We start from the raw sequence: 21972 nt of genomic DNA on the forward strand, positions 1-21972 counted from the left end.
CCGCCTCCGAGCTGTGCGAGGGGCGCCGCATCCACCTCAGCTCTCCGACGCGGGCGGCGGCCGCTTGTCCCGCCCCTCCCTGGCTCTGATAGGGCGCCCTGCTCCGCTCGCGCTCACTGATTGGCCGGCGGGGTGCCCGGCTTTCATCGCCCCTGGCGATTGGCCGGCGGGGCAGCCTGTCCCCGCCCGGCCCCGCCCTCCGCGCGCCTGCCGGCAGTCCCAGCGCGGCCCCCCCACACGGCGCTCGAGTCTGGGCGCAGGCGGTGCTCACTGCCCAGGTAGTCAGTCACAGTTGTGTTACCAAGAAACGTTTTATTTTGCTTGCAGTAGCTTTTTGTTAATTGCACAAAATCATTTTTTTTTTTGCCATTTAAACATCACACAATCCTATTCTGAAAGACAAATGTTCATTAAAAACAAAGCAAAAATAAAAATTCACAACCTTAATTACCTAGATTTTTGTCATTTAAAGGTTTAAAGGAAAAAAAAAAGGTTCGCGGAACAGGGGCTTTCTTACAAGCTTTTTCACAAGTGTCACATTTTCTCCTAAAAGGGAAGGATTTCAAAACAAAGGTGAAATAGCTTAAACAGAAATACTCATAAAAAGAAACTTTACAGAATTGTCAACAATATTAAGACAACATTGACTAACCAGTTTCATTACAGCATCTCCCCCACCCCCCACCCCCCCAGTGTCCAGCTAGGACTAGAACAGGCTTTGTGTTCAGACAGAAAAGAATTCCAAATCCCAGTGAAGTTATGCCAAAAACCTGCAGGCATCTTCCCTGCCCTCCCCCTAGCCTGGATTTCTGATCAGTGGGAAAGGGCCATGGTTGTGAGGGGGAGAGGCCCACACCAGTGTGGTCTCATTCTGTATATTCACTAGAAATGCTGACCTGCAAAGCGTGACTTTGGAAAATGCAACCCATGGACGAGGGAGAAAACGTTGACATCCTTCAAGTGACTTCTCCTTGTTTTTATGCCACATTTGAAGCCGGTCTGGTCCCCTATCCAAGGAGAAATGTTAGGGTCTCAAGGACGTCTTAGCTCCAACCTTCTAGGGTCAGATAGTTCAGATTGGGTCAGGCCCAGTTCTCTTCCCTCCCGAAAGACCCTGGGGCTCTGGAAGCATCGAAGACCATGCTTCTGGTTGAAGTGAAGACACTCGTTCCGGTTTCAAGAGCTGGCCATCAGTTGGTCAGGCTGGGTCTGGGCCAAAGGACAGACAGAAAGAAACACTGTCTCCATGAGAAGAGGAGGAGCAAGGGAGAATGAAGAGGTGGGCAGGTGGGGAACATGTACAGGAGCAGGCTGGAGAGAGTGGGACTGCTGTGAAGGGATCCAGTCAGAGTGGCTCTTCAGAACCAGGTGGAAGTCTGCAGCATAACGGGAAACAGGAAGGAACCCCACTCTCCTCCCTCTTCACTCCTCCCTGGTGGCCCTCAGGATCCCCTTCCCAAGGGCTGGAATGCAAATCCAAATACTAAAAGAGCCTGGTGAGGAGTGAGCTCCACCTCCACCAAAGCAAGGAAGTCTGATCCCAGCCCAAGGCTCTGCAGTGACGGTGACTTCTGGGACAGGCGCTCAACAGCGGTGAGAACAGGATTCTGTGAGGCTCACCTAACATGCTGGCAATTTGCTGCTCTCCCCAGAGAGCCAGAGCCCTGTGTTTCTCAACTTTGCCAATTTCTTTTCAGTTCACAAAGGCATTTATGGAGTTGGTTGCACACTGGTAGCTTAAACATGACAGTCCTCATCAGCTGGTCACCTGAGGTTGGAGGGCCCACGAGGACCCTGTTTGGAGTCGGTGCTGGCTCATCTTGGCCCAGAGCCTCTCTCTCGCGCAGGGGATGTGGACATAACCACAGCCTCTTTGCTCTGAGGGAAGGAAGCAGTGGAAAGGCTTCCGGTTCTCACTGTTGATTCTAGTTCCTCGACTGGAAAGCGTCTGAGATAAGACAAGCTCAGAAGGAAAAAAAAAAAAAAAGCCAGGCAGCAGTTTCTGGGCAGCTTCTATCCTGGGGCAAGAGCCAGTGTGTGGTGTGTAGAGGGTGTGGTGTGTGTGTGTGTGTGTGTGTGAACACACAGCCACCTAGTCCGGGGCCAGTGCCCAGCTCAAGAGCTTTCCCAAAGGCCAATCCTGCTGACACCCCTCCCCTCCCCAGGACCTCCAGGGGAGGAGTGACGCTGTGTGCTGTGCTGATGGCAAGTCTCAAAGTCTGTATAAAAGGAGATGGAGACAGGTGGACTGGTCCAGATTAAGTCCCAGAACCCCAACCTCATGTGAGGAGGAGGGGTCAGAGGGAAGATTGGGGGGCAGGGGTAGGGTATTGAGGGCTTAGTGTATATAGGCTCGGTACACCGCAGACATGTCGTTGTCAGACTGGTCCAGTGCCTTGGCTCTTTTGTATACCTGGAAAAAAAGGAGATGATGGGCTCAGTCTCTGGCCACAGAGCTGACTTAAAGACACAATCTGCTTCTTGGAGGTAGTTCTAGATGTGGTCAGGCAGGCAGACTCTGGAGTCCAGGCTGTCTGGGTGCAACTCCTGGCCACCGCGCCCCCCCCCCCCCCAATCCTGAGCCAAGTGCCTCAGTTTCTGTCTCCACCACTACTCCTTGATGTCATGGAGTAACAAGTTTATCAGGAAGATCAAATGGAATGAAACAGGTTAAGTGCTTGGAGCATTGTTAGTAATTATAATCATGCCCCTCCTGCCTCTAGGGTCTTCCTGTGTTTTTCTTTAGATGGTTATGCGTGCTGTTCCCTCTGCAGGGGATGCCTTTTCCTCCACATGGCTGGCTCCTTCCCAGTCAGCTCCCAGGCCTTCCCTGACCAGCTATCTGAAGCAGTGGCTATACCACTTTATCCTCGTCACCTTTTCTTACTCTATTTTATTCATAATTCTGACCTTCAGAGATTGTTTAAATATCTATCTGCTTATCTTGTGCTTCCTTCCATTAAAGTGTCAGCTCCAAAAGGAAGGGAACAAGTTGTCCCTCCACATGTCCCCAGAGCCTAGAATGTGCTTGGCAGCCGACAGCCACTCCAGAGCCACTAGGTGAATATTGTGAATGAGTGTGAAGAGAATTAGAAAGCCATTCAACAAGGGCAGTGTGGTGTCCAGGCCCACTGAGGAAATGCAGCTGAACACAAGGTTCCTTCCACACAGTCAGCTGTTGAAGCCTCCATAATGGAGTGTCCATTACAGCTTAAGTGTAGTTGTCAACTCAAAATGAAGGCTAAATAAAGACCTTTTCAGAGAAAAGAAAACTAATCGTTGCCAGCAGACCTGCATTATAGGGAATGTTCTTCTAGCTGAAAGGAAAAAAATACCAGAGAGAAATTCAAATTTTCAGAAAAGAATGGAGAACAGTGGAAATGGTAAATTAGAGAAATATAAAATTAATTTTTCTCTCAATTAAAAAAAATACACACGACTATTTAAAACATTCTAACATTGACTGGTAGGTTTGAAACAAAGGCAGATGTAACACACAGGATATCTGTACCCTAAAACAGGGTTTTCTCTTGGGGCACCTGGCTGATTCAGTCAGTGACTCAGAGTGTTAGACTCTTGATTTTGGCTCAGGTCATGATCTCAGGGTCGCGGGATCAGGCCCCATTTGGGCTCCGCGCTCAGTGTGGAATCTGCTTGTCCTTCTCCCTCTCCTCTGCTCCTCCCCTCCCCTGACTTGTGCACATGAGCGCTCTCTCTCAAAATAAATTTAAAAAAAAATTAAAAAAAAAAAAAAATCCAACGATGGAGGGCTTCTTAACCTGGGATTATTCTGCCCCATGGGACATGTGGCGATGTATACAGTCCTCTTCTCAACTGAGGGGGTGCTGCTGGCCTCTAGGGGGTAGAGGAGAAAGGGATGCTGTTCAATATCCTGCAATGCATAGGACGGTTCCCACAATAAAATGCCAATAGTGCCCAGGCTGAGAAACCTTGCCTTAAAGGGGGAGGGAGGCTGGGAGAAGGAAATGGATCTATGTTTTATGTGACGAGGTATAATATTAACTCTAAGCAAGCTGTGAGTTAAGGATACTGCATATCCTTGCACATTGCAATCCACAGAGCAAAGGTAAAAGAGAAACAATGCATTATTAAAAAGACAATAGATAAAATGAAATGCTAAAAAATATTCAAATCATCCAAAAGACAATAGAAAAAGAGGGACAGACAAAAGCCAGAAGGGACAAACAGCAATCAAATGATAAAACAGTAGCTCCAAATCCAATCACACATCAATAGACTTTAAGACAAAGACTAAACGTCGTTGGACTAGTTAACCATAAGATCCTGAACACTGAACTCCAACGAGGAGCCTAAATTCACATCCTCCAAATGGCCAGAAAGCACCACGCTCCACTGAGAAATTAACCAAAATGTCTGTTTTCAAGCCAACAAATCCTGTAGAGTCAGGGCAGAGCCAAGTTAGAAATCACCTCACAGAGAAAGCTGCCAACACAAGTCACATGCATAGAACCCTTCAGAAGTAACTTCAGTTAAAGACAATAAACAAAAAATTTATATACAAAATACACAGAAGTCCACTGCTAAGACAGAATCCATGGCAAAACCAACAGGAGGATCCTGAAACTATACTGCAATCTGAAAAAGTGAAGTTAAGTTCTCTGCAGACAAGGAAGGGACAGGAGATTATACACCATGAAAAGTCAGGTCTGAAAAGAGCAGAACTGTGGTTTTACTTCTTAGTTGGAACAAGCCATTTGAGACTTCTATTTAACTTGAATGAAAATGTTTATCCTAAAAAAAAAAAAAAAAAAAAAAAAAAAGAAAAGAAAAAGAAAATGTTTATCCTCTTACAGTTGTTGGAAGATACAGCCTCTAAAATAAATGAATTTATGTATTTTGTATATGTGTTTTACACAAAATATGTATGGTTTTTATTTTAACTCTACAGTAAAGAAGTATTGCTCTTTTTTTTTTTTTTTAATTTTTAAAATTTATTTATTCATGAAAGACATAGAGAGACAGAGAGGTAGAGACACAGGCAGAGGGAGAAGCAGGCTCCATGCCGGGAGCCCGACATGGGACCCGATCCTGGGACTCCAGGATCACGCCCTGAGCCAAAGGCAGGCACCCAACCACTGTTGCTCTGTTTTTTTAAGGCTACCCTTCTATCAGGCTGAGAAACCTGATCTTCTAAACAACTGTTTTGCCCCTGACTGGCTCAGTCCATAGATTACACATGCAACTCTTGATCTCAGGGTCATGAGTTCAAGCCCCATGTCATGTGTACAGATTACTTAAATACACTTATTAAAACAAATTAACTTCTCCCCACCAAAACCCAACTGTTTTAAAAAAGTGTATGTAGGCATTTTGTTGCCACTCAAACGATAATAATGACCAAACACTCCAATTAACAGGCAGATACTGTCAGAATGGATAAAAATGCAACCCCAATGACAGACTATAGGAAAGACACAATTTAAAGACACAGTTGAAAGTAAACGACTGGAAAAAGATATACCATGGAAACAGGAGCAGCTCTTGTAAAACCAGGCAATAGGCTTCAAGACAAAGATTAGGAGGGATATTTCATAATAATAAAAGGGTAAATTTATCAGGAAGACATGACCATCACATATGGCTAAGGACCCAATCATATGAGTTTCAAAGATAATAGAATTAAAAGGAAAAACAGACATGAGATAATCAAAGCTGGAGATTTTAGTATCCCTCTTTCAGCAACTGAAAGAACCAGAGAAAAAGGCCAGTAAAGATGATCTGAGAAAACATTACCAATCTTGACCTAACTGGTATCTGCAGAACACAGCACCCAATAACTGCAGAACAGAATCTTCCAAAGTGCACATGGCACATCCACCAAGACAGACCAGCTGCTGGGCCACAACGAAAGTCCGAATAAATTTAGAGTTAAAAATCTCACACAGGATGTTTTTTATTTACTTTTATTTTTAAAAGTTAAAGAAGAAAATATTTTATTTACTCAAGAGAGAAGAGCGTGCATTAGAGAGAGCAAGCATGAATATCAGGCAGAGGAAGAGGGAGAAGCAGGCTCCCCACTGAGCAGGGAGCCCAACTCAGGTCTTGATCCCAGAACCCTGTGATCATGACCCAAGTCCAAGGTAGACACTTCACTGACTGAGCTATCCAGGCACTCCCAGGATATGTTTTTTAACCACAACAGAGATACATTAGTAATCAATAACCATTAGATTGGTAGGGCAACTCCAATTCCCTGACACACTTTTAAGCCACAGGTCAAAGAAATCACAAGGGAAGTAAGCATGGCTCAGAAGGAAATAGATGCTTTTAAATGCTTCTGTCTAGAATCAATGACCTGAGCTTCCACCTCAAAGGGTGAGACACAAAGCAAAGAGGGGAGGAATAGTAAAAGCAAAGGGAAGGCTGCCAGATGGTGCCCGGCCTCTTATAGTTACCTCATTGGCTGCAGCTGCCATAGGAGTAGGATGGTTGACAGCATCTCCCAGGGCAATGGCTAAGCGGAGATCCTTCTGAATATACTTCAGGTAGAAATCAGGCTTAAAGTTCCCTTGCAGGATATCTAAAGAGGGAAAGCCACATATCAAAAGAATTAAATGAACTCTAAGAAACTATCTGCTATACTGTCAGGGCTCAATAACTAGCATTTCTTCCCTTCTGGACACTGAAGAGACTGGTTCCCAGCCAGTGGCCCCAAATCCCACCCACCATGTCTCTGGACCCCTTCTGACAGAGGGCATGGGCTGATTAGCCCAGTGAATACCCAGTGAACCCTTGAAGAAGAGAATGCTCTGTGACAGCTACCTGACCCAGTTTCACAGTTCTAATCACAACTTAAATGCAAGAAGAGAGGCGAAAGGCAACTCACTTTGGCACTTCTGGTCCAGGAAAATGCTGGCCAACTGTCCCTGATTGAGGATGTCCAAGAGTGTCTGCTGGGACTGGCCTGTCACTTGGGCCAGGGTTAACCCTTCAGCAATGGTGGCCATGAAGCTTCCCTGTACCATGTTCACGATCAGCATCATCTTGGCTGCGTTGCCAACCTCACCTGGCCAGAGTAGAGAATCATGGTCACTTCCCAAGAATTCTGAGGGCAGGGACTTTCTGCCCACCCTCATCCCTGCTCGGACCCACCTCTACACCCAGGGGAGGCCCCATTCACCTGCCCCTGACAGAACTGGCTCTGACCCTTCGGGCTCTTCCTCCTTCCAGGCACTGACTGTGCAAAGTCAAAGGAAACCTTCCCACGGGGGCCCCAGGCAGAGAGGCCGTGCGGGATTGACGCTGTCATCAGTGCAGTCTAGAGGGGATGTGGCCCACCCAGCCTCCAGGCCTGCAGTGGCCCGAGAGGTGGGCAGGCATGTTACCTAGAAAGAAGGAGGTCTTCCCCATTGCCTGGAAGCAGCTGCTGCAGTCCTCATACAAGCCCCTGTCTCCGGCTGCTAAGATCACCAGCATCCCATCATTAGACAGCTGCTGATTCCCTGAGACTGGGGCTTCCAGAAAGCGCCCCCCCCTGGACACAATCACCTGGAAAGGAAAGTCATAGTTTCTGAAGGCCTTGCTTGTCACAGGGATTCTAAGTGGGAACACCTGGCCTTTCACAGCGAGGCCCCAAACAGATGTCTGAATCACATGCAGTACACGGAGTTGCGGGGTCTCCCTATGGATTCCCACTGACTTGGGATTTCTTTCAATGACCAAACATGACCATGCCAATGGCCTGTGGACCACACCTCCTCCAGAGACTGCTCTTCCCCGACTTCAGCCACTCTTAGAACACTCGGGGGCCATAAGTCACTACCTTCTCACTGGGTCCAGCAGCTCAGGGGGAAGCATATTGTCAACTGTAGATGGTTGCTTAAACCAAAAAGGCCCTGCTAGCAGTCTGGACTGCTTCTCACTGTGGGGCTGGCAGATACAGGAACTGATGTCCAGCCCAGCCGGGTAGCTCTCAAGGCTGTTCAGACTAGCTGTGGCTTTGAAAGCAGAGTAAAGAGAGGCTAGTCCCAAGGCTACAGGTTTCTCATCCCCTTCTGGCTTTGTTTCTAGAGTAACCAAGTTGCCTACACTCAGGCATAATCAGCAAGGATGCTGGAGGACCAGCATGAACGAGGCCACTACCTGGGCCAGCTCGGTGACTGTGTCAGCATCCACTGTTGACATGTCCACGTAGCACTTCCCAGGGCGGATCCCTTGCAGCACACCACTGGGGCCCAGCACCAGCTGTAGGGACACAAGGGAGAAGCAATAGCCCAGGCTCCCAGCCAGACACCCAGGGGCCCCTGAGACCTAAGGTCAGAATCTTGTTGCTTTCTTGGCTCATTTCTTGATTAGGAGCTAAATATAAAGGCTGAAAGGGGATAGCAAGTAAATAAGCTTAAGAGAATAATACCTCTAGTATGTTCCCATTTATCTTTGAAAAAAAGAAGTGTGCTTCTTTTTACTAAAACCTCAGTATTTTCTTAGGCTTCTTTAGATTTACTTGGATCAAATCAGTTGCCAGTTTAACAAGATGACTATTGTACCTGAACTTTTAAAAGATACAAATATAGCCACAGCTCAACCTAGGATCTTCGCACATGAACCAAGTAAGAGTACACAGGGATGGTCAGCATAGATCTCAGGGGGTTTGTTTTCATTCTTTATTCTGAATTAAAGGACATCTGTATTTAATTCATGCAAATACCTTTCACAATGGGGGATGGCCCAGATGGGAAATACAACATGCTATAGACACTCACTCATGGTCAGGGGACAAGGGGGGAGGCCAGCCAGCTTTCCCGGCCACAATCTGAGACACTGAGGGGAGGGAGGGGATCCTTACGTCCTTGGCTGCCTTTGGATCTGACACGCAGGCAAAGGTGATGTCACAAGTTGAAACGACTTCAGCGGGGGTTCTTCCTAGGCGGGCCCCCTCCTGGATGAACAAATCACACTGCAAAAGTCACAGATCCTAATGTGAGCTGTAGGCAGTGCACAACAAACATACCAGCCAGGCCAGAGATACCCTGCACAGTCCTCCTGGCTGGCCTCTCAAGGCCAGAGGCTGAGGCTAGGAGCCAGGACACCAGAGCTGGTGGTCCGACTTTCTGAGGGAAGTGAATGGGGCTCCTTAAGGACCGTCTTGTGTTTTTTCATACCTGGTGCCTAGAATGATGTTCTACTTCACAGTAAACACAAAACAAGTGTCTGCTGAAGGTTTCTTGTTTAAAGAACAGGATGTAAACAGTATGTGTTCACAGCCCTCTGTGCTCTCTTGGCTGTGGCAAAACCTGCCCAGTGTTCTGGGCTATCTACACTGTGCTGGGGAAGCGGGGCTGGGGCTGGGAAGCTGGCATTCCTTACCAGCATGGTTCTGGGGGTCTAAAAGCATTAAATTTTCTTCGAGAATTAAAATTACCCAGAACATCTCATAACAAAACATCATTAATATTTCAGTATAATTCCTTTTCCAGGGTGTTTAAAAAAGTAATTAAAATAATGTGAACCTACTATTTTGTATCTGACTTTGGTATTGTGTGATTTACATTCACCCATACAGTAGTCTTTCACAAATATTGTTTATAATGTTTGTGTTTAATATAGTACTTATAATATTTATAATATTCCATTGATATACACCTGAATTTACCTCATGGCTCTCTTGCAGTTAGATATCTATTTGCTTTTAATTATAAATGACTCCAACAAATAACTTCACATATAGTACTTTTATGTATTAAATTTAGGTCTCTGAAAGTAGAATAAAACTGTTTCCAAACAGTTTTAAAGTTCTTTTTTTTAAAAGATTTTATTTATCTATTCATGAGACACACACACACACACACACACACACACACACAGAAGCAGAGACATAGGCAGAAGGAGAAGCAGGCTCCCTGCAGGGACTCGATCCTGAGACCCCAGGATCACACCCTGAGCCAAAGGCAGAAGCTCAACCACTGAGCCACTGAGGCATCCCTAGTTTTAAAGCTCTAAATAAATGTAGACAGATAGCTTTCCAATGGAGCTGCATTAATTTATAATGATCATCATCAGCAAGGCCTCAAATCACCAGCACTGAGTATATCATTTAAAAACAAGTAAGCACCCATAAAAAACATAAAAATTTTGTCCTACTTGATGATTTAACCAGCCAAAACCAACATCATCTTATTTGATGTATTTTGATTACTCTTGATTACTGAATCTATTAAATGTAGTACCTTTGCTTATTATTTTTTTATAACCTTGGAATTATCAATGTGTTTAATAAAATCAATATATCATCCTTTCCCTATTACATGTGCCATAAGCACTTACAGTTTTGTACCTTTCAATCTATGGGAATTTATTTTAGTAGGTGGTAGGAAGTGAGATCAGTATTTCCTTGAATTTCTTTTTTTTGAAAAGATTTATTTATTTGTGATAGAGAGAGAGAGAGAGAGAGAGAGAGAGAGGCAGAGACACAGGAGGAGGGAGAATCAGGCTCCATGCCGGGAGCCTGACGTGGGACTTGATCCTGGGACTCCAGGATCGCGCCCTGGGCTAAAGGCAGGCGCTAAACCGCTGAGCCACCCAGGGATCCCCGATTGATTGATTGATTAATTGATTTCCTTCCTTCCTTGAATTTCTAATCAGTTGTCCTAAATATAACTTACTGATCTTTCTCCTATCTCACTGATTTGCAGGGAGCCACCTCTATCAGAGGAAGTCCTAGTTGTCCAGTCTACTCAATGGGTGTGAGCCTTTATCATAGTCCATGTGCACCTTAGCCTTTTAGGTTTTAAACTTTGCTTGGGAGAGATCTCATTACTTTTTTTTTTTTTTGAAAAAGTGCAAATGGGTTTCCCATTTACTATTCCAGAAGAACCAGGGAATAATTTTCTACTGAGATTCTCTAAAAAAATTACATGGGGATTGTCAAAGAATTACATGTTTGTTTTTTTCCTTGAGAGAGTGCCAGAGTGAATGAGTGGAAGGGGGTGGTTCGCAGAGGGAGAGGGAGAGAGAATCTTAAGCAACGTCTATGTTCAGCATGGAGCCTGACGTGGTGCTTAATCTCATGACCATGAGATCATGACCTGAGCCAAAACCAATAAACAGATGCTTTATTGATGGAGCCACCCAGGCACCCATTACATGGCTTTTTAAAGATGACATTTACTAAATGTGCTAATAAGCACAGTGCCAAGTACATCACCTCATTTAATCTTTTGCCTTTTTTTTTTTTTTTTTTTAAAGATTTGAGAGAGCGAGCGAACAAGCATGAGCAGTAGGGGCAGAGGGAGAGGGAGAGAGTGTCCTAAGCAGACTCCATGTTGAGCACAGAGACGTGGGGCTTGATCCCAGGATTCTGAGATCATGACCTGAACTGAAACCAAGAGTTGCCGCTTAACCGACTGCGCCACCCACATGCCTCTAAACTCTTTGTTTTTGCTGTCATCATTTTACAGATGAGAACTCTTGAGGCTTAGGAAGGTAAACAGTCTTGCTGGAGAGGGTGAGCAAGACAGCTGTGACTTGGATTTAGGTCTGATTCCAAACCCAGGTTTATAATTGCTTTGTTCTGCTTTCCCATAAATTAATTTGGAAAGAATGGCCATGTTTATATAACATATAGGATTTCCAATCAAGATACAGGCTGACCAGAGGCACTTTTATCAAAGGGGAATATACTTATAAGGGAAACCTGACTCTCCCAGCTTCTGCAACTGTACATGTCTGTATTTCCTGGTTACTGTGCCTTGAATCACAACCTATCCTGCTGATGGGACCGGAGATCTCACTCCTGCCTTAGGTACTCAATGCTCAGGAGCTGAAGCCCAAGCCCTTTAGCATAGTCTTCAGTGCCCTTTCCCCATCAACCAATTCCCTGTTATTACTCTTAAACAGACCTTTGTTTCACTAGGATGAAATTTTTTTTTTTTTATCTTGCCAAGACATTTCTGTTAATTCAAACCCATGAGCCCTGCCACCTCCTTCAGCAACCAACTCTCCTTTCAGCTGTACCTAGCTGCACAAGGGGTGCTCACCTAGTCACTTCATAAGCACATGCTCAGCCATGCCTGCCCCCCAACAGGCTGGTCCTTCCTTAATCTCTTCCTGTGCTCCTGGTGAGTATAGAGCTTTAGTTTCTTGTACTCAGACTGCTGTGCTTCACCTTTTCTGTGATGGGAACTTGATGGGAGGAGCCATGGCCTCTCTCCCTTACAAGGTGCACGTTAGGACTTGGAGTTCCATTTCAGGGCATGCACAGACCCTTTTTTTTTTTAAATTTTTATTTATTTATGATAGTCACACAGAGAGAGAGAGAGAGAGAGAGGCAGAGAAACAGGCAGAGGGAGAAGCAGGCTCCAAGCACCAGGAGCCCGATGTGGGATTCGATCCCGGGTCTCCAGGATCACGCCCCGGGCCAAAGGCAGGCGCTAAACCGCTGCGCCACCCAGGGATCCCCTGCACAGACCCTTGAAGTGGTGGACCACCACATTACGTTAAGAACTTCAAAGTAAAAAAATAAATAAATAAAGTAAGGAAGAAAAAAGAATTTCTTTCTTTCTTTTTTTTTTTTTTTTGAAAAAAGAATTTCTAAGCCTGTCCTGAACACTCTGGTTGCTAGTAGCCACGGGGGACTATTTACATTTCAGTGAAATAAAATTAAGAAGTCAATTCTTCAGTTATACTAGTCATGATTCAAGTGCTGAGGACCACATGTGGCTAGTGGCTACACCCTGGACAGTGCAGATGCTGGACATCACCATCACTGTGGAATGCTCTACTGCAATCTCAATGACAGGATACACTGCAGCCATTAAAAAGGGAGAAGCAAATCTATCTCTACACACTGTTGATGAAATACTAATATACACACACATATACTTGCATACACCAGGAAAAAAAGGAGGATAAAAACACCCAATGTAAGTTATTATCTCAGTTAATGGCAGGGAAAGAGGAATTTTCACTTCATTTTGTATGTTTTTAAGTGTTTATTTTTTTATAACAACATTCTACGCTTAGAGACTCTTAACTATAGAGAACAAACTAAGAATTGATGGAGGAAAATGGGCAGGGGTTGGGCTAAATGGGTGATGTGTATTAAGGAGGACTCTTGTGTTGAGCATTGGGTAATATATATAAATGATGAATCGCTAAATTCTACATCTGAAACCAATTTTGCCACCTATGTTAACTAAGCTAGAATTTAAATAAAAAGTTGAAATACAAAAACAAAAAACAAACATCCTGGGGCACCTGGGTGGCTCAGTTGATTAAGCATTTGCCTTCAGCTTAGGTCATGATCCCAGGGTCCTGGGACTGAGTCCCATATCGGGCTCCCTGCTCTGAGGGGAGCCTGCTTCTCCCTCCTTTCTGCCACTTCCCCTGCTTGTGCTCTGTCAAATAAGTAAATAAAATCTTAGAAACATAAAACATCCTAAGCTTATATACCTATACCTTTACCTGCCTGAACTAAGAACTTGGCTTCCTAGTCTATGCATGCAGAACACTGAGCAGAAACAACAGGAAGATTACTATCCTTAAGTCACTCCAACTCCAAGGTTAAGGCTCCGTCCCACCCTGCCTGACAAGCACCACCATGAATGCTTACTTTTTCTGCAGTCCGGTTCCAGACAGTCACTGTGTGACCCATTTTTAGTAAGTTGGAGACGATGCCACTTCCCATGAGGCCAAGGCCCAAAAATCCTATCCTGAAAAAGAGAGATACTGATGGGTTCAGGGTGGGGGCCTCATCCACCAGAAACTCCAGTCGGCAGCTGAAAGTACCACTGCAGAGCCAGCAGCAGTGTGTGCACATCGTGCCTTTTCTCATTATGCCACTGGTTAGAAATGTCCCTCAGTTTAAAGGGCTTTTCTAAACCTTTGCCTGCTACAGAAAGCAGTGTGCCGCATATGGTTTAGGGTAAGTTTTCCAACTTGTTCCCTTATTGCTTTGATTGAGCGTCTGAGCCTATAATTCCATTACAGCAAGAGAGGAGGCATTTGTCTTTGGCTCCTGCAGCAGTTTCCTGATCAGTTGCCCCAAATGCCAAGCTTTCAGATGCCACTTTAAAGCACATCAGAATCCATGACAAGTAACTGAAGCAATGTGTTCAGAGCCAGCCAACTTCTCCAGCTGTAGAAATCAGGATCACAGTCTACAGTCTTCATTCTTCCCAGCTCTACACCTGATACTACCTTTGTGTTCTTCCTGTTGTCAGCAGAGATGGGCCTTGACCCTCTTCAAAGCCTGGAGTCATCTTCTCCTGCCTTCTCCTGAACCTCTGTCACTGCTCTCCACTGGCCTGTCTGCTGTTCTCCACCATGCCCTTCTAACTGTAGGCCGCTTCTCATCTTTGGAGACTAGAGTTCAGGGTTCTGAACTCAGGGTCCAGGACACGTGTTCTGTTTACCTTCACTTCCTGTAGCCTGCTTCTTCCCGCAATGCTGAGAGTTTGGGGGCTGATGGCTACTACTGCTATTTCTATATGCTTTTACAGATGATTTTATCTTGCCCAAAGGTCTTTTTTGGTTCCTGCACTCCGCTTCTTTCATGTGATATAGCTAACCAATGCCTCTTCCTTCATTTCTTATTATGTGGTGTCCTGGTTTTCGGCTTGGGTTTCTCTCAGCTCCAGATCCTCTCTGCGGCTTGTCCACCTTCACCTCACCTGAGTTACCCTTTTCGTATTCTCGGGTCTCTTGGGGTCATATTCATAGCCACCTGTGCAAACTGGCTCTCATACTGAAAAGATCACCCTCTTCTCTGCTGGAATATGAACTCTCACATGCTCTCTGTCCCAGCCTGAATCCAATGATGAAAATAGAACCCACCACCTTCCTCACCAAATGGCACCCTCATCTTCTTAAGTTTCCGGCCAAAGCTCAGAACCCAGGAGCTTTGTCACTCACAGCTATCTGGGTAGTTTAACTTTTTCCTACGACTCGAATCATGGCAGATTACTTCTTCTCTTTTCTTGGTGCTCCAGGATACCAAGCAGGCCATACAGCTGCTTCATTTTATAGTTGGCTTCACATTCGTATCATAAAAGGACTTGACTAACGGGGTAACAAAGGTCTTAGGTGAGAGAAATGGACTCTGCCTTCAGCCGCATCCTTGTCTTTGTTAAAAATCAACACAATCTTTCTTAAATCAGTGGGTGACATTCATCTCCTCTTTCATTAGCATATAACATGCCTCTGCCTTCTCCACTCTATCCAGGGCTATTCGCCCAAAGTAACTAGATTAGGGATTTCATCAGCAGAAAATATGAACAAAGTAAAAGACATACTGTTCTTATTCTGAGAAAGAACCATTCGGGAGATACGCATAGAAAATTCAGACCTGGCCACCTTACTCAGAGTGTTCCTTGTTAAAACTTTCAGATATAGGACTGCAAATACTGACAGTGTAAGGGCAGGGGTGTGCACGGGCACAAGCTAAGCTTTGGGGACCACAGTCAAGGCTCAATCACCTGCCTGGGCTGGGCAGAGAGCTGCTGGCAGGTACGTGGGCAGGACTGGGTGGCCACAGCAGGGAGAGCCAGGGAAGGCAGGATGATGGTGATTCACCTCTCACCCGCCGCCGTCTGCTCCCACCACAGCCAGTCTCAGGGTTTTCATCACTGTTCTCCTAAGCCAGTGGTTCTCAAAGTGTGGTCTCTTGACTGGCAGCAGCAGCACATCCAAGAAGGTGTTCAAGATACAAACTCTCAGGCTCTACCTGAGACCTACTAAGAAATTCCAGGGGATGGAGCCTAGCAGTCGGTGCCTTCCAGGTGATCTCGAGGGAAGGGAGAGCCTGAGAACCACCAAACTCAGTGTTCTCCTGCTCAAAGACTCACCAATGAGCTTTGAAGGCAACCCCACCAGGTACTTATAGGACCTCGGTCTACTGTAGGTCAAATTACTCTCAGGCAATTCATTAAAAATTACAACTTTCCCTCTTTCTTTCCATTCAGTCCCAGCAATGGCTGGGATACAACTCTTAAAGAGACCCCTTGGGGTTAGCCCCTATTCCCTAACAGAACTAGAGCCACAAGAAGCCTTTTTATCAAAGGTCCTACTTTTTGTCTGTGGGTGTGATGCTGCCATTCACGGCCGTGCTGTCTGCTGCCTGGATGGAGGTGGACCCAGTTTCCTAGGGAAAGGAAGCACAACTCATCAGGTCAGTCTGCCCATGGCAAGGGCCCCAGTGGAAAAGAAAAAACAGGGAAGCATGGAACCTACGTACCTCTTCACATATTTTCAACTTCTTTGTGATTGCCTGGTAACAGACAGCTGGCTAATAAAGGAGAAAAAAGACCATTTATTAAACTGAACACTTAACTAGTCTCTGTTAGAATTTCCCTAAGAGATCAGGCCTAAAGTGTGGCATTAACATTGAAAACCTATTTGCCATTTGACTTTATTCAACTCCAGATGACACATCAGAAATGTAACACACACTACCTCTCAAGTATCTATGCAACTCTGCAAGATTCTTTTGCCAATGATGATATTAAGGATCAGATTCCTATGAAGTCATACCCTCAGAATTAAAAAGCTAGTCAGTGCAAGCAGGATTGGAACCCAGGTCTGTTCAACTTCAAAGCTACAGGCTATCAGGTCCTATCAAGGTTCAGCCTAACTTAGGGCCTTGTAGATACTCTGGGAAGCTTTCCCTTCACACCGTGATGGTTTATAGATACTGTTTGTACTACAAGCCTGAGAATATATCTCACCAAACAGCATGGGCTACCTCACAAGTGCCAATAGCTCACAAGGTCTGGCTTCTCTGCCCTGGACTCTTAAGGCAACTACAAATATCTCAACTACACAGCTGCTGAATCTTATATACTTTCTTTGGTTCACTTTTAACCTTAATAACACCTGATTCATGAGAGGGTCTCCATGTGACTTTTTATCTAGTTGCTCTGGGCAGTGGTAGAGGTAAAGCCTAAGTTTTCAGACCCGTAGGTTAAGGTTCCATGGAGCCACCTTCTTCCCTCAGGCCAGCCCCTGACGAAGGACCAAGAATGTCAAAGACCAACTCACCTTCTCAGTTTGGCTGAGCAGGAAATGATGGAAATGAGGATCTGCATCTTTCACAGGCTGAAACCAGAAAATGATTCAGTAAAATAACCTATCTTCCACCAGAGGTCACCTTGCCTGATAACTGCACTCTCTGGCTGAAACACCCCTGGCAGCTGGTCTTGACTATACAAATGCCTGGAAGCACTTTCCCATCAATAGTGCAAGCCTTTTATAAACAACCCCTGCTCCAGCTACAAGGAAGCTGTTTACAGGTGGAAAAGAGGAGACAATTCTTTTAGGTGGGCATGTAAATTATTCCACTAACACTTCACGAAAATATTTAAGAGGCATAACGGTATTTTAAAAATACAGCATTTACCAATCCCTTTGGATAACCAGCAGATGAAGCCAAATCAATCCTCAGGACTCTCCTAATTTTAGGATTTTAGCCTACTGTGTCTGGTACCAGACCTTTGAGTGTCTTGTCTCATGAAGGATTGCCATAAACAGAAACACAGGGCAACGAGTGCAGGACTTTCAAGGGCTTTCACAATTAGGTCCAGCAGGGGACGGGGGTATCTGATCCAAGGATGAAATCACGTGGGGTACAGAGTTACATGTGTAAACAGTGAAAGCTGTCTCTATAGCATTAAGTGAAAAAAATGTGTGGGTCAATCCCACATTTGTGAAAACCAACCCTATTCCCAACAGTAGAAACCCCATGTGGGTATATAATTCTTTATCATAAATGATGGTTGAGTGGGGGTGAGGGGATGTATCAAAGCATCTGGAAGAAGTTACATTGAACTTGACAGTGAGCACCCGAGGGTGGAGACTTGCACTTCTCCCCCTAACATCTCAGTACTGTCTTGCAATTTATAAATGGGGAAAGGAAAAGCCTCACACAGGCCAGGAAACCAGCTTGGAGGCTGGGCTTGTCCTGGCCTGTGGGAGAGCTTGTTACCTCGCTCACAGTCGGCTGCCATTTAAACGCGGCCATCGGTCCAGCCATCACCCCCTTCACGGTACTAGACTCAGGGATGGTGAGATCCTACAGAGGGAAAGGCAGATTGTCAGGACACTGAGGGCAGCTCAGTAGCAGATGTCTTCCTGCACCACATCGGGGAGCACCTCTTCACTGCTTTGCTTCCTTCAGTTACATTCTACCTTAAACAAAACCCCTAGCAACTCCACAGTCTCAGAATCAGTCCCCAGGCACAGTTCTGACTGTTCATCGGGGAAAACCAGGCAAATTCTCATCAATAGGGAGCAAGCCTTTCTTCTCTGTTCTTGAAATAACAAATTGTCCTCTTGTGCCCAAGTTTCGCAAGGACCAATGTCTCTGGAAAGTCCAACTATGGTATGCAGCATTGTCAGCTAGTCAAAAAAAAAAAAAAAATTCCTTATGGCCATAAGCGAACATTAAGAAAATAGTACTGGCTTCAGAGGGAATCTCAAAAAAACAAACAAACAAAAAACAAAACAAAACAAAGCAAAACAAAAACTAAGAAAGCCACATGGTGCCAATGCGGAAATGTGCCAAACGTTTTAGCTACCAGGTGACAAAGCCAGACCTCGAACCCAGGGTGGCTGGGAGCCAAGAGCCCCTTTCTCTCCCCAGGCTGATGCCAGGACAGGACTCAGTGGAATGGGGTGCGCTTCCTAACCAACAGCCTGGTCCACACCCATCCTGGGCAGGGAGCTGCTTCAACTTTACACTTGCTGTGTTCTGGTCACCTCCACCAAGTTTACCTCTTACTTCCTTTCCACATGTGTGATCTTCCAGCCATGGTGGCCCTCCAGACATTTCTACTTGGATATTTAAAGGGAATCCTGACACGCCCCACTGAACTCTGGATCTCCCTGCCCAAATGGCTCCTTCCACGGTCTTTGAAGTCTTAGAAAAGCAGCTCAGTTCTACCGGGCTGAGATCTTTGTGGTCCTTCTTGATTTTACCATCCTCTTATCTGTTAACAGTGATTATGGTTTTACAACTGGGGATCTGCAACCCCTTCTTGCCACCCCATTGCTAACATCCAAGCTCCTGCCATCAGCTATCACTTGGACTACAGCAAAAGGGATCCTCCTGCTTCCGTTCTGGAACCCTGCAGTCTATAGACTGTACACAGCAGCCAGAGCGAAGTATGCCACTTCTCTGCCTAAAACTGGTTTCCTGTCTCACACAGTCAGGCTAAAGGCTTTATTATTATAGCCTACAGGGCACTACAAGTTCTACAACTCCTACTCCACAATAATCTCCAAATTCATGTCCTATTATATTTTCTCCTCTGTCACCAGTCTCCAACTTGCCAGCACCCCCATGGCCCTCCATCCATTCCCCAAACACACCAAACCTATCCCTGCCTCAGTGCCTTTGCACTACTGGGAATGCTCTTCCAACAGTTATCTACTTGGTTCACATGCTCACTTCAGCATGGCTCATATGCAGAAATGTCACCTTATCTGGTGCTTTCCCTGACCCATTAGAACATGATGCTGATGCTATTATAAGTAAGTTCTATGAAAGCAAGACCCTTGACAATTTTGTTTATTCCATATTCCATGCTCGGAGCCATGCCTGGTGCAGATTATTAGGTGTTTGCTATTTACTAAATAAGTGAACACGAGAAGGCCCTCTCTATCATGCTGCTTTATCTCTAGACATCTGGCTTATGATGGAGCTGCTCAATCAACATTTTCTGAATAAAGAGCTCTGGGGAAACAGAGGCCTAGTACAGTTCTGTCCCAAAGAATGTCCTGCCAAAATGGACATGTTTTGTATCTGTCCCCTGCAGCTGGGGCAGCATAGCTCTAGTGACCTGCTTAAGGCCCCAGGACAGAAACAGAGTGAGATGGAAAGCACTGAGTTTCCATCTGGCACTGACAAAAGGCTTTGACTCCCACCTCACCTCATCACTCTCTGTACCACCAGCCGTAGGACTGATGGCTCTGTTCTGTCAGGGTGGTGTGTGCCTAGAGCTGTAGTTTTTCTCAGCCCAGGACTTGGAAATGAGAGCCCCTGAGAGAGGATGAGAGCACAGCTCTCACACTGGAGTTGAGCCATGAACCCAGCCTTTCTCTGTACCCATGAAACTAACGTCTCTGCGTCAAAAGGTCAGCCTTTTCCATTAATCCTCACGGGACAGGGGATTGTGGCTCAGAATGGCAATCATCCAGGATTCTGCTCAGTTATCAGCCTAGGCTACTGCTGTTTCAGAAAGAAGCTTGACAGCCAAACAACAATTACTGCAGCAACACTTTTTAGACCATAGGACCTATTAGATCAGAAGATGCACAAAATTCCAAGCCCAGATTCCCTACATCTCTGAATATACTTAATAAAGACCAACTGTTTGAGCTGAAATGGCTGTGTCCACCCTGTACCACTGGCCACACTCCTTCCTCTCCAGGTGACAAATCCTTCACTAGAGACTGGGTCAAGCAAGGAGACTAGAAAGGACCCTGCTAAAGTAAACAGCAAGTAGAGGTCTTGGCTAGGGACCTAACTCCAAGAATAGCAGCAGAAATGTTACTATCCCCTGATTAATAATTCAGACTCAAGGGCAAACTGCTTTTCCCTGGGAGCCTTTGAGAAGAGTCCCTGCAGTAAGCCTGGTGGTGGCCTCAGGTTACACTAAAACCACTACGCTCTCACTGCACAACAGGCTACTGCCAGACACTGACAAATGTAAAGCCATTCATCAAATGTGTAGTGCAAGGCACACCATTCTTGGTGCTTTGCTCTTGTTACTCATTTAATTCTCACAACAAACCTGAGAGACAGGTATCACTATTATTCCCAATGATCAGATGAGGAAACCAAGGCAAAGGTAGTTGGCCAAGATCACATAGCTGCAGCAAGTTAGGGAGTCACAGTTCAGACTCAGACCTCCTCCTCATCTCTCCTGTACACTTTACTTTTTCCAAAAAGATGTCATTTCTCTGCAGGGCCAGCAAAGGAGTTGGTGAGATCCATGGCTTTAGAAAACAGAAAATAGGAATTTGGAGAGCAGTATAAAACCCAACAGTTCAGATGCCTCTGGATCCCCAGGAAATCAATTCAATTTGATCTAATTATTATTATTATTATTTTTTTAATTTGATCTAATTAGATCACACCCCCTGAGAAGTTCTTCCTGCATCATGGCTGGCTGTTTTCTCCACCTTCTCTACCTCTGGCTGGCGGTTCTCTGTGCTGTCAGCCAGGGCTGTCTTGACCACCAGTCACTCTCTCTACTCTGTCTCAGGTCATTGGACGGTGAGAAGGACCTTCCCTAACACAGTGGTCACAGAGTGGCAGCCCACACACTAAATCTAGCCCAGAGATGTTCCTCTGGACATAAAAGTATTTTAAAATTTTAAATTAGCTTGTAAGGTTTAAGACTGGAACGTTTCACATAAAACTCTGTATTTCTAGCTTTTCTTGAGAAAAACCAATCGGGCAAAAGTTGACTGGAATCCCATAGACAGAGTATGACCTCACCAGAGTGCCAGCTGCTGCCATACCTAATGCTCTCAGCGCAGAGGTAGGTCAGGGCTGTGGACCCTCTGCCAGCTCCCCTTGCTGCCATGACCTGTCTGGTCTCCCTGGTGTCTGAATTTGCAGGCCTTAATCTGATGAGGTCTAGTGTTTCATCATGGCCTTATCACCAACTGTTTCTGACAGCCATCTGGCTCCCGACCCCTTGACTGTGTTCTAACAATCCTCTTCTGTGTTGGGACAGACTACCTCCTCCACCTCGAATTCTCTATCCTTGGTTTTTGAGACTTAACCCAAATCTTTTCAGGAAGGTGAAAGGTACATGATTTCCACTTTATTTCACTGTGATGACTTCTTCCAACTCTGACCTGTGGACGTTCTCCCTGCAAAGCAGACTCCTGCCCTTCACTCTGTTCCCTCCTTACTTTCTCTCAAGACCAATTCCACTGGGCCACACAGTTAGATTTTGTACATATTCTCCAACATACTTTCTACTT

General features: G+C 45.5%; 1 protein-coding gene across 6 annotated transcripts in view; it reads right to left on the minus strand.

The window, feature by feature from the left end:
- Window positions 1-292: 292 nt before the first annotated feature.
- The window catches only part of GLYR1 (glyoxylate reductase 1 homolog), a 35540-nt gene continuing 13860 nt past the window's right edge, over window positions 293-21972 (minus strand). For 2 of the 6 annotated variants that reach the window (XM_077906499.1, XM_077906496.1), the window contains 11 exons: window positions 17960-18046; window positions 17017-17073; window positions 16214-16264; window positions 16047-16120; window positions 13592-13691; window positions 8828-8920; window positions 8125-8226; window positions 7368-7530; window positions 6869-7048; window positions 6438-6562; window positions 293-2413 (listed from right to left, as the gene is read on the minus strand). In XM_077906499.1, the coding sequence (XP_077762625.1) occupies window positions 2339-2413; window positions 6438-6562; window positions 6869-7048; window positions 7368-7530; window positions 8125-8226; window positions 8828-8920; window positions 13592-13691; window positions 16047-16120; window positions 16214-16264; window positions 17017-17073; window positions 17960-18046 (1107 nt within the window). In that variant the 3' untranslated portion in view covers window positions 293-2338. Of the gene's footprint in view, window positions 2414-6437; window positions 6563-6868; window positions 7049-7367; window positions 7531-8124; window positions 8227-8825; window positions 8939-13591; window positions 13692-16046; window positions 16121-16213; window positions 16265-17016; window positions 17074-17959; window positions 18047-21972 lie in introns of all 6 variants that reach the window. The other 4 variants (XM_077906498.1, XM_077906494.1, XM_077906497.1 and 1 more) reach the window with 3 other exon arrangements.

Source organism: Canis aureus, chromosome 8, assembly GCF_053574225.1.
Source record: "Canis aureus isolate CA01 chromosome 8, VMU_Caureus_v.1.0, whole genome shotgun sequence".
Lineage (NCBI taxonomy): Eukaryota > Metazoa > Chordata > Mammalia > Carnivora > Canidae > Canis > Canis aureus.